The sequence below is a fragment of the Podarcis pityusensis genome (genome assembly GCF_964106645.2).
Source record: "Podarcis pityusensis genome assembly, chromosome: 1".
In the NCBI taxonomy this organism is placed as follows: domain Eukaryota; kingdom Metazoa; phylum Chordata; class Lepidosauria; order Squamata; family Lacertidae; genus Podarcis; species Podarcis pityusensis.
Window position 1 is genome coordinate 45,157,298 of NC_138028.1, and position 12,850 is coordinate 45,170,147.

The following is a 12,850-nucleotide window of genomic DNA, read 5'->3' on the forward strand; positions in this document are numbered from 1 at the left end:
CTTTTGCGGTTGTAGTTAATTTCAATGATGTCTGGGTGGATTTCAGATTTCTTTCCAACAATCAAGAGGTAAAGGACTTGAGAATAATCAGAGTGTCAGCTGGGATTCTTCTTGGATTGTTGTACTCAAAACCTTGTCAGAGGAAACATAGCGGAGGAGGTGGCAGAGTGGAGGGCTTGCAGAGCTAGCAGAAGCTGCTCTGAAGCACCTCCATGGTGCCAGCTGCACTGGGGAAGCCCAGCGATAAGATTCTAGATTTAAGCTCTGTCTCAGCGCTCCCCCAATGAGCATCAGCAAGGAGGAGGGGACATTGCACCTCTACAGCCAATCCTAATGCAGTGAAACCTAAACTGGGACAGCTGGCACAGTGGCCTGGAATCCAAAGACTTTACAGCACAGCAAATGAAGGGAGGGAGTCGCCTGCTTGCTCTACTTTATTTGGTTCATTTATTTGGTTCATAAGATGCAAACTAAATCCACTCTCTGCTCCGCAAGGATTATTGTGAAGATACAAAATTGTTTCAGTTGGAGGAAGCCAACAACTGTTTCAGACAAGTGTGTGAACTCTGGTTTCATCTAAGTCTGCCAAGAAGGGGGGTGGAAATCACACACACACACACTATTTTGTTTCATGTTTTGGGTGAGGGGCAGAAAAAAATACATATTTGCAGTCCTTTGGGCAAACTACATTCAAAAATTTTATTTTGCTATTCACCTTCACTATTTTCTCAAATGAACTATTTTTGGTTTTTTGTAACTATGATCTGCAACACTCATCCAAGAACTTCAGACTTCATTAGGGGCTGAAAGTTATACTTTCACATGTACATAATAGGTCATAATAGGCAACAGAAGGGGAAATAGATCTTCATAGAGAGGTTGACATTTTGCAGACCATTAAGACTCAATGACCTCTCCTTCGGCCCACATGGGAATGGGGGGGGGAGGGAGAATTTGCATTTAGAACCTGCACTTTTGAAATTCTAAGACTCTTGAAACTTTGTTTAAGCCCCATGTGATCTGACCAGAAATAACCTCTCTTAGCCTACACTGACCCAAATACTGACAACCCCCTCAAATTTTCTGCATCTCACTCTGGGAAACATTGTCCTCACTCAGGCACACTTAAAAAACAACAACCAAAAATGTATGCTATATACTAAGGGAAAGGCAAACACAGTTTAGGCATTTTGCTTTTTTAAAAAGCTTAGTGCTGTTATATATTACATATGTGAGTTTCTGCCTAGCTGTGAAGTCACATGGCTAAAATATTCATAATGAAGTGAGAGAACCCACACACCCTCGCCACACACACATCCTAGATCACAAGCATCTTCACCATCCTGTAAAGAATTCCTCCCAAAGGAAGTTGAGGCCTAGGAACTTTCTTCCACCTCTGCAGCTTTTTTTTAAATGTGAAAAGCAAAACCCGGGGGGGGGGGGGAGAGGGAGAATATTTCACCCACTCACAAGATATTATATTAGACTTAACAGCCTTTTTACACAGTTTACTAAGAGAGACCAGCTGATTGTTAAACAAAGTGTTAGGCCTCTTTAAAAGGCTTTCAAATAAATGAGCTGTGTACTTTCCACCAACTCCTATTTAAGTGCAAAGGCTAGGAACTAAAGAATTGTACAGCTATTGAAAGCTCATGAGAGCTTTGGACTGAACATGTGTTGGTAACCTCACAGTTGGATTACTGCAATGTGAGGCTACCCTTTGGATTGATTCAGAGGTTGCAGCTGGTACAGAATGCAGTGGCTAAGCTGCTTCTTGGGGTGGGGTGGGGTGGGGTGGGGTGTGGGACTACCAGAAGCATATAACAACTTGCTTGCAGCCTTTACACTGGCTGCCCATTTGCTACCAGGCCAAGTTCAAGGTGCTGGACAGGTCACCTTATGCCTTATACATCCAGTAGATTGCTGTGGTCTACTGGAAAGTATTTCCTGCAAGAGCCAAAGATTTCAGAAGCCAACTCTGCAGTAACTCAGAGGAGGGCTTTTAGTATGGCTGCCTCAGTATGGTTCTGTGTAACAGCATTCCTGTTGAAATATGGCAGACACCAGCTATCCGCACTTTCCAGAAACAGTTATAGGACAGCTGCATTGTAGGGGGTTGGACGAGATGATACTCAGGGACCCTTCCAACTCCACAATCTATGATTTTTAGTCCAGCAGGTTTTTGTAGCTGGATAAGGTTTTAGTATTGTTTTAAATGTGTTTACGGTTTTGTGTTTTTAACTGTTTTCAACTGTTTTACATGTAAATTGCCTTGAGATGGTGGTTTAATATTATTATAACAACAACAACAATGGTAGCCGTCTTTCTATAGCGCCCCCTCAAACCAAAGCTGAGGTGAATGAGAGAGACCTTTTTAGTGGTGGGTCTGCCCACCACTTTGGAATGCCCACATTGTTATTGTTTCAGCATCAGGACAAGCCTTTTCGTGCTCTTCCTAGCATTTTAAGATCATGTTTTAAGTCCCTATGGTATGTCCGCTCATTCGTTGGTTTTAGCGCCTGTAATCGGCACTGTAGTTTGACAGCAAACCCAAAGGCGCACTCCTCCGTTGTCTCCAAGACAGATGGAGTTTTAGGATTTATTGTGGATAATGGTTGTGCTTTGAATTGATTTGTATAATGTGAAGAGAACATGTTTATGAGGTGTTAATTAAGTACAGTGGTACCTCAGGTTAAGAACTTAATTCGTTCTGGAGGTCTGTTCTTAACCTGAAACTGTTCTTAACCTGAAGCACCACTTTAGCTAATGGGGCCTCACGCTGCCACCGCCACACAATTTCTGTTATTATCCTGAAGCAAAGTTCTTAACCCGAGGTACTGTTTCTGGGTTAGCAAAGTCTGTAACCTGAAGCGTCTGTAACCTGAGGTACCACAGTATACATAAATCAATAAATAAAATATTTGCCTCAACACACACACACCCCGCCCCACACAGTGTATCTTAGTATAGCACAGTTCCCTCCCTGGATACCACTACTTGCCCTCTCACTGTCTATACAACAGGAGTGTTCCCTGCTCTCATGGATGTCACATAGATAGCAAAAATAACTTTGTGTGGAATGAGTTGCCTCTGGATTTAGACTAGGATACCTCTAAACAAGGGAAAAGCAAGTCCCTGTGGTGAAGTTTTCGTATGCATGTTAAAAAGCTGACCCAATCCAACGCACCACAGACAGGCACGAGCACTGCACCACTGAAATAAATCATACACATTCATATCTGCCCTAATGTGAATGTTAACCAATCAAAGACACACACAGGATAATTATAAATATAAAAACCAATAGAACCTTGCTTAAACCTTCAGTGTGAACCACATTTGGCATCAGAACTTATAGAAATGTTAACAGTTGTAAAAAGAAAAAAGAAAAGGTTGGTTCCTAATGGGATATTTTAGGAAGTTATTTAAAATTATTGTTCTAAAAATTAGCTAGAATAAGCAAAGCTCGAGTTACACTGCTCAAGTTAATGCTGATGACATTCTGGTATCAGAGCAACCATCTCTCAGCTGTTCTGCAATAGAACAGATGGGGTCTCATTGCCAAGAACAAGGTCAGCCCCCTGTAAGGCTTGATTCGAAGAATGAACAAAATGCATCTTACTCTAAAGCATTTCTAAAAGCCGAGTAAAGATAAATTCTTCCTTGGACAGCCACTCCAACACTTTACTCGCTTTGCTCCACCTCTAAAAATTATGCATGCACGTGCACATGCATATAACGCCCCCCTTCCTCCACATACATTGACTGAACTTTGAAATACCCAAAGGCTCAGTTCAATTGCTGGTCTCCCCATAGTGGCTAGCTAGGAAGTTCACAAGTGGGTCATGATGGAGGCCAGCCATGCTTGATGACCAGAAGCGTATCACCTCTAAACATGCTTCAGTTGTGACCTAACAGCCAGGCATTTTTCTAATCTATTTCTAAGCCATCCCTAGCAACATGAAAAAGCAAAGAGGCATAGCAGAGGATGGTTTTGATCCACTGCCATTTGTGCTATGGGACCAGCATCCATCCATTGTGCTCTTTGGCTAAGTCCACTGCAGAGATGGTAAGCAAACCCAGACTTTCTGTAACAAAGCCAATATTTTTACCCACTAACCCACGATTCACTTGAAAATAAGAATGCCAACACTCGCCACAGGCCCTGAGCTCAATTTTACCTTTTTTTTCTTAATGGACATCTTCTAACACCTGCACATTACTTTGAGTCCCTGTATCATTCTGTAAAATAAAAGTATCTATTCATCTGAAGTCATTGAACTCAAGCTGCATGTAACTAGATGCACAAATTGTATTTAACCAATTCTTTTACAGTGCTACCTCAGGTTACAAACACCTCGGGTTACAAACACTTCAGGTTACAGACTCTGCTAACCCGGAAGTAGTACCTTGGGTTAATAACTTTACCTCAGGATGAGAACAGAAATCGTGCGGCGGCAGCGGGAGGCCCCATTAGCTAAAGTGGTACCTCAGGTTAAGAACGGTTTCAGGTTAAGAACAGACCTCCAGAACGAATTAAGTTTGTAACTAGAGGTACCACTGTAATTGTTAACAAACACCCCTAGCCCTCAGGACAGAATCTGAAGTAACGACAAAAGTCTGCCTAAGCAGCTGAGCATAAACGTCATCAACAACAACCCCTGGCCCAGTCACCAAATCATTATCAATCACTGTTGATTTGAACTTTAAAGAGTAGGGGAGATGTCCACGAAGTTGTAATGTCAGTGCAATGACTTTGGGTTGTGGAACTTCCCCTTCTTCTCCACTCCCCATGTGCTCCCGGGGTTCTTTCAACCCTATGGAGCAGATCTGAGGAGCGGGGGGAGACACATGGGGACAGCAGAGAGAAGGGAGGTTCCACTGTGCAAAGACAAATCCTTGTCCTAACAGAACTACTTCACTGGACACTGCCCTGTGAGCTTAACAAGCTGAAAACCCTAGAAAATACTTTTAAATCATCCTTGTGAACAAGTTCACATAAATTGCTAGCCTGTAAACATTTAGTAGCCTGCTGAGGGCTGGCAGAGGAAGAACAGAGAACCCCTATCCCTCCTACAGCAGCCCTCTCTACTCCTGTGCTTTCTTTCTCTGGCAGCCGGTTCAGCTGCTGCGCTGAGCGCTGAGGATGGACAGAGCATTCACTTGCATGCATGGAGTTCCTCGTCGCCTATGGCTACCAGGCTAGTGCTTAAATACAAGGCGTGGTACCAATATCATTATACTTAAAGTGACTGCATTCCACACAAGATAGAAGGGTTGTGTTCCAAAGCCCTTCATCAGGTTTCAGCAAGACATAGCTGATACTGTTATAAGCATACCTCCCTTTCAGATTTTCAAGTTCCCTGTGGTGAAGCATACTTCTCATGTGCTCATCCATCTCCTAAAAGCAGAAAAAGTGTTAAAGTATAAATAGCCAGAAAACAGAGCATAATTAAGTACTCCTCATCCATATCTATCAATTTCCTCCTATTAAATTTTGTCAGTTTCTTTGATGGCTTATTCCACTATCCACTGTTTTTTACTGGCGTTAGAATACGAAATCACCTTTGCAGAAAAGGTGGCACTAAACAGAGGAGAAACAACATTTTATAATATAGAAATGAAGAAGGGTATCTGCTTTTATACTGTTCAAAAAGCACATTATACATGTTCTGTTCTACAAATATATAATATTCTCTCTGTCTCTTAGGATTCAATTATTTGATTAGGCAACTATTGTACACACTCTTTTGGGTCTTTTATATGGATCTGAAAAGGCTTGCACATTTCCAGCCATTTTTTCTCATTAGTTTCCTTTGTATAATCATATCTAGGTCTTTTACATGCTCTTCTTCCCTCCCAATTATATACCTTCCCTCCCCGGTTATATGTGTGATTATATTTGGCCTCCATTTCTTAAATGTGTATTATCCAGAGAGCCACATTAGAAGATTTATGAGCAATCACAAAGCACACAGTGTTAAGGATAACTGGGCAACACTTAAGTATTTTAGCTCAACAAATGTTAAAATGTGTATTGTTCTAGTCTAATTTGTTTCTGGGAATTCATCCTGTAACTTAGTGTGTATTCTGGGCAGAAAGTGAGGCTAGTCTCTGTAGCAGAGCTCTGAGAAATCCGACTCTCTGCTCATGGGGACGTGTCAGTTCTAATAGAAGAGAAAATAGTTATTAAGAGACCTCTCCCACCCACCCCTTCTCCTCCTCAAAAATTCCTGGGTGGTTAAGGACTTGACCTGACCTATACAAATGCATTTCGTCTAATTCTATTTTTGCTCTGAGAGCTCTGGCTGATTAACTTCTTCTAAGGTCCAATTCTGACTTTACATTTTGTACCCAAGCACACATTACATGTGCACCTCACCAGGTATGAAGGGTGTATACACGTACAATTCAATCTGCATTACTTTCAGAAATTAAATTTTCCTGGCCACCACTTCCAATGTGGCTTCCACAGAGGGGCCCTTTTGTAAATCCCAGTGCCATCATCTGAAGCATGGTCGGTGGAAACATGAAAAGGCGCTTTCTCTGAGCACCACACAGGATGCAGAACACACTGCCACAAAAGAGCCACTTAACCCCTTCTCTGTTGTTACTCTGCTCTCGGCTTAAAACCTTTTTGGGCCCTTTCTCACTTAAACTTTTTGTTTCTCCTGGAGTAAAGTTATGGTAGTTGCTGTTGTTTCTTAACATTGTGAGCTTAACATTTATTATTACCATTATTAATATGAATTGATTTTAATGTAATGAAAGCCACCTTGAACAACTCTGGAAACACCTCTGGAAAATTAAGATATGCATCTTAAATCAACATAGCCTCTTTCAGAAAACTACATTTGATTGGGATAGTTGACATTTCAGTTTACCTTTTTTGAGCTGTATATGATGTGACACAATATACATTTTCTTTCTCGGACCATAGTGAACACTTTGAAAATGTCTTATCCGACCCCTACAAACAGGGAAAAAATAAACCGTATTCAGTAACACTTCAACAGTTTCCTAGTTTTTATGAAAAACCAAGTGTGACATTAAAACAACCAAGCACACCATTTTATTTTCATTCTGTCATTCACATCTTCAGTTTAGCTATAGTTCTTTTTCATAGCAACCTAACTGCTATCTCTCTTTGATCAAGTACTAAAGTAATGTTTCTGAGCACCAATGGTGGCCATTTAATCTTGGACTGGAAGAAGGATACATTGAAGAACCGAAATACGTTGGATAAAATTCAAATTTTACTTGCACAAATGGTGCAATTTAATGACATTATTGTCATGAAAGGATAGTTCTTTTGTAAAAACTACATTTTTATTAATCATTTTTCTTGCTATTTCAGATAAAAATCAAATCAAAGTTTTGATAAATTCAAGATAAAACCAGGAGCATGTCTTGACCACTACAGAAAACGATTGAGTTTTAAAGATTAAGCAGCATATGATGAATAAAATAGCAAATGCTGTATAGCAATGCCATCATACAGCACATCAGTTTTTGTTCACATCCTAGTCATGTTAAAGTAGATATGTGCAAATATGTCTTCTACACTGTTTATTTAACCATGCTAGATATTCATACTAACAGATATATTAGAAATATGTATAACTGCTTTGAGTAGTATATAACGGTAGGTATTTTTTTACAATTGAGTGGTATATAGCTTTATTAAATAAATAAATAAAATAAAATTAGGCATTTCAGGAAGCAGTAATGTAAGCCCAGTATTATTATTTTTTTTGGGGGGGGGAGAATCTCCTTCCTGGAATAAACTGTCTGAAGGTGAAAAGTCACATGGTGAATGCATAGGGCTTTGCAAACTAGGATGCAGCTGGTGAAATGTAAGAGCAATAGCTATGAGCCCCACTTTCTATGTCGGTTTTGGGCTCTTATTGGGGCATCTTAGGTTAATAGCCAGCCGCTACTGCTAATACAGGAATAACACTGCACTAACATACAAGTTTATTTTAAGAACTACTGAGATAATAGGTGGGATGTGATAACAATAAATACTTAATAGTATTCTGCTTAACGAGTATTAAACAGGAAGTCTCACTGGGCTAAACACAAGCTCTGGGGCTTGTGTTGCCTTCTCCTAACTGAAACAGACAATCCTACTATAGTAATATTATAGTATATTGAGAATACCAGACAACATGCACAGGTAGATTACAGGACATGACTGCATGAAAGTATTTTTCGAGAAACATAGGTCGAGGGTCAATATTTAAAACACCCTTAATACAGTACGCAAACTGCTGCATAACAGCTACTATGTTAAGAGACTGCAGAATCTGCCATTATTAGAATGCACGCTTTCATCTTTCTTGTACCATTTGTACACACTGACTAGCAGTTACATGCAGGAGCTGCCGAAGGTTTTAACTCACAGAAAAGAATGTTTCTGAAGTATAAAGCACAGTTTTAAGTAACTGAGGAAGAGCTCTTATGTAGAGAGAGTCATCAACAAACTACCCGGTAAAATTCTGTCAGGTACAGACATTTAAGGTTTTGTGTGTGTGTGTTTGTGTTATGCTGGAAAATGTCTCCCACTCCAAGCAGAAAACTTTAAAGCATCTATTGGGGGGGGGGCAGCCCAACCCTCAATAGCTGCGGCATAACTTTCATGACTCTAAGATGAAAAGAATGCCGTTCAAGATCACTGCAGTCAAGCGGCAAAATTATAAAATCCCTTTAAACTTCTGAAGCTTACTTTAATGTGAAAAGGAACTTGCGAGTATTCTTAAAAGCAAGAGGTGCTAATCCTTATACGGAATATTGTGGATTTCCTTGTCGGCTATAACCTGCTCTCTGTGCCTAATATTCTATGTGAGCGTTGCTTTGTAGTTGATGAATTAATGCTCACTGTATGTTTAGCATATTGCTTAAAATTGGCTCAGTGTTTCTGGAATTTGTTGGGCAGAAGGGAAGCCAAATACTTAATAGGCACAGCAAGGTCACTAGAGTAGGCCCGGCTTTTAGAATCAGTTAGCACACTCCATTAAAGTGACTTTTACCAAGCGGATCTAAAATTACACCTGCTTTGGTGAATTAGAGTATCAGAGTAACTATACATGATCACAAGAGGAGTTTAAAAGGATTCCCGTCAGCTGCCCAATCAACTGCAGCCACTTATGAGAGAAGGCTAAAAATACTGGCGGAGGTCAGCTGCTATTGGCTGTCACTATGGGAGGCAAGGGCAAGCTTCTTTCTGCAAAGGGACCGCTCAGACTGCACTCAAAGAGGCAACAGGTTCTGGTCTAGAATCAAGTTCTCAAGGGCTCTTTCATGTCACCCAGGGAAGGTCACAGGAGGAATAAAATGCCTGTGAAGAAAAGAGGGGTGCAGCAGGGCCCACCTTGTTCTATTTGTGAGCCAGGTGACCTCACGCATCCATTTACCTGGCAGGTATGACACTCCAACAGGAAGGCCTTGGGGATTTGTGCCACACCCACTTGGATACAGCAGGCAAAGCAAGGAAACTAAGGACCATTTGGGCAATGGGAGCAGCACAGGGAGTGAGGATGGGCTGGTTCAAAAGAGGAACAAGAAATCTATGCAAAGAGGTGGCAGAACCCCAAGGCTCAGGCTTTCCTCCAATGAAAAAAGGGCAGCAGTTTCCTAGAGCAGAAGGCAAGAGTTCTCGGAGCAGATAAAGTGCTATGGGAGGCAATCCCTCAGGAATCCTGGGTCCAAGCCATTAGGGCTGTCCGGCCGCCTGGCCGGCCGGCCAAACCTTTTTCAGACCAACAGCCACATTCCTTCTGGGCAACCTTCCAGGAGCCACATACCAGCGGCAGGTGAAGCCAGAGGCAAAAGTGGAAACAGCAACAAATGTAAATTTTGCCAAAAAAAAAAAAAAAAGATGGGGGAAAAAATGTAAATTTTGCCTTCATACAGTAACCGAGGTCCTAGACACCCTTTGAATCACCCATGGAGGGAAGCATTATCAGAATGGAAGGACACATTTCAGGTGGGCAAAAATACTCAAGGGGTTGCAAACAAGGCCAGTGAGAGGCGTGGTCTGGGAAGAGTTCTGAGGACCAGGTAGAGAGATTTGAAGGGCTGCATTTCGCCCACCCCTGCATTAAGGGTTTAAAGGTAATCATCAGTAAGTTGAGCTGTGCCTTGGAGCAAACTGGCAGTTGGAACATACAGAACAGATATAACATGGTCCAATGGTTATGTGGCCACTAAAATTCTTGCTGCTGCATTCCAGATCAACTGCAGCTTCCAAAGGCTCTTCAAAGGTAGTCCCATGCATAACACATTGCCCTTCCCTATATAATAAAAAATAAAACATTTATATCCCACCTTTCCTCCAAGGAACTCAAGATAGCCTACACAGTTCTTCCTCCCCACATTTTATCCTCCCAACCATCCTCTGAACTATGTAAGTCAGGCTGAGAGACAGTGGCACTTCATGGCAGAGTAGGGATTTGAATCCAGGTCCCCCAGGCCCAAATCCAACACTCTAACCATTACACTACACTGCTTATTCCAGGGACTGACCAGGACTTTGAGAGGATCACAGACTGAAGCAGTCGGAAACCCACCTAGGGCAGTCAGGAAACCTTTTGGCTCCACCTTGCTCCAAAGGCTGTCACCTTCTAACCTTTCAGAGGTTAGAAGCTTTTGTGAGTTGAAAAGGACCACATATTGCCCCTCCATACCCAGATCACCCTCCTCCTGTACAGAACAAAAAAACCAAGTCCAGAGTATTCTCCTGGACCTATGGTTGCCATGGAGGCAGAACCTCCAAACCTACCCCACAGCACTTTTTAGGAAGTAGTGAGTGGTGGACCCAGTCCAGTTTGGCATCCATCTGTCTAGAGCAGGGGTCGGCAATTTTTTTTGCCACAGGCCGGTCCACTATCCCTCAGACCTTGTGGCAGGCCAGAGAAGCGGCACCGGAGGGTGGGGGAGTTGGAAGAAGAGGTATGGGGGCAATTATTCCTCCCCACCCACCCCCAGCCGCTGCGCTTACCTTCCCTGGGGCTGCCACCGCCACTGCCACCACCGCTGCTTCTCATGGGCAGGCAGAGTGAGCTCGTCCGCTCCGCTCTCTGGCCCACAGGAGCACCAGGGCAGCGGTGGCGGTGGGAAGATGAGCGGCACGAAAGGGATGGCTCCAGAGAGGGGCTGCTTAAAATGGCACTCAGCCAGCCCCCTTCCTCCTCTAGGCAAGACGGGGAGAAGCCAGAAGGAGGGAGGGAGGAGGCACCGCCACGGTGTGGGGGGCAGGAAAAAAATGGCACAGCCCGAACGAACAGAATCCCCATGCCGATCCACAAACAGTTCACGGGCTGGATCCTGAAGGCAATTGGGCTTGATCCGGCCTGCGGGCCTTAGTTTGCCGACCCCTGGTCTAGAGAGACAATGGAGTGTGCCTCCAGGGGCAAAGCCAAACTGCTGAAGAACCACAGTGCCTGCTACAAAGATTGGTAACTAGTAACTGCTGCCTCCCACACTGTTTTTGCTGTATTATCACAGAAGTGACCTCTCCAGGGCACAAGCTTGGGCAGTGTGTATGGAGGTCCTGGCCTGCCCAGTTGACAAGACCCACCTCTCGGCCTCATTGATGTAGTCTAAAGGAAAGCAGAGAAATATGTTTAGCACCAGCTCGACGGCACTGTGGAAACATCGGTTCCATGAAGTTCACTGAGTGACCTCAGGCCGATCAGTCTGACCTAGCTCACAGGGTTGTGACAAGGATGAAAGAGAGCGGTGGAACCACTTGGAGTGCCTCAGCAGAAAGGCAGGATATAAATGTAACAAACAAACTACATAAGCAAATGTTCTGTTGTCTATTCCAGGCATGTCCAACGGGTAGATTGTGATCTAAAAAAAGCTCAGGCTCCACAACTTTGGCTTCCTAAAAAACCTCCACAACTTTCAGTAGTAGATCACTGCCAGTCTTTTTACGACAATGGGTAAATCATTGCCAGTTTTTTAATACTGTGAGATCGCAGACTATTGGGAGTTGGACTTCCCAGACTCTATTCCAGGGGTCAGCAAACTTTTTCAGCAGGGGGCCGGTCCACTGTCCCTCAGACCTTGTGGGGGGCTGGACTATATTTTGGAGGGGGGGGATGAACGAATTCCTATGCCCCACAAATAACCCAGAGATGCATTTTAAATAAAAGGACACATTCTACTCATGTAAAAACACGCTGATTCCTGGACCGTCCGCAGGCCAGACTGAGAAGGCGACTGGGCCGGATCCGGACCCTGGGCCTTAGTTTGCCTACCCATGCTCTATTCCAACCAGTACACCACCTAGAGGAGAAAACCAGCCATAATGCCCACTTCTGCAGCAGACCACAATACCAAATCACACACCACATAAGAACTCCTGTGCTACATTCAGAATTGCAATCTGCCCCTCCTAACTTCACTGGACAGTGTCAACCCAGAAGCTATTACCCAGCAAAATGGTCCAGACAGACCCATCCACCACGTTCTCCTGGGACTTGCTGCAGCAGCTCCAAATGAGAATCATTCTACACCACAGGAAACACCTGTGTCCACATCCTACCTGCAACTGCATGCTGGAAATAAGTAGCAGATTTGCTTCTCAAATAAGTAAGTTTGGCTGTGCCACAGATAAAAGATAAACTCTTCTCTTTCAAGGAAAGTGTTGTCCCATCAAATGCTTTCATGGCCTCAGTGGTGCAGAGTGTCTTCCATCAGCTTCAGTTGGTGACCCAGCTATACTCTTCTGTAGACAGGGATAACCTAACTTCTGTTGTCTATGCTCTGGTAACTTTTAAAATATTTTATACAAGGGGCTACTTTTGAAGACAGTTCAGACGCTGTAGGTGCAGAATTCAGT

At 43.2% G+C, this 12,850-nt stretch overlaps 2 protein-coding genes across 3 annotated transcripts in view; one reads left to right on the forward strand and one right to left on the reverse strand.

Moving 5' to 3' along the window:
* The window catches only part of GANC (glucosidase alpha, neutral C), a 138,223-nt gene that overhangs the window by 83,161 nt on the left and 42,212 nt on the right, over positions 1-12,850 (forward strand). The window lies entirely within an intron of this gene.
* Positions 1-12,850, reverse strand: part of ZNF106 (zinc finger protein 106) — a 43,101-nt gene that overhangs the window by 29,140 nt on the left and 1,111 nt on the right. For both annotated transcript variants that reach the window (XM_080991685.1, XM_080991686.1), the window contains exons 2-3: positions 6,885-6,970; positions 5,340-5,401 (exon numbers count right to left, since the gene is read on the reverse strand). In XM_080991685.1, the coding sequence (XP_080847811.1) occupies positions 5,340-5,401; positions 6,885-6,938 (116 nt within the window). In that variant the 5' untranslated portion in view covers positions 6,939-6,970. The remainder of the gene's footprint in view (positions 1-5,339; positions 5,402-6,884; positions 6,971-12,850) is intronic.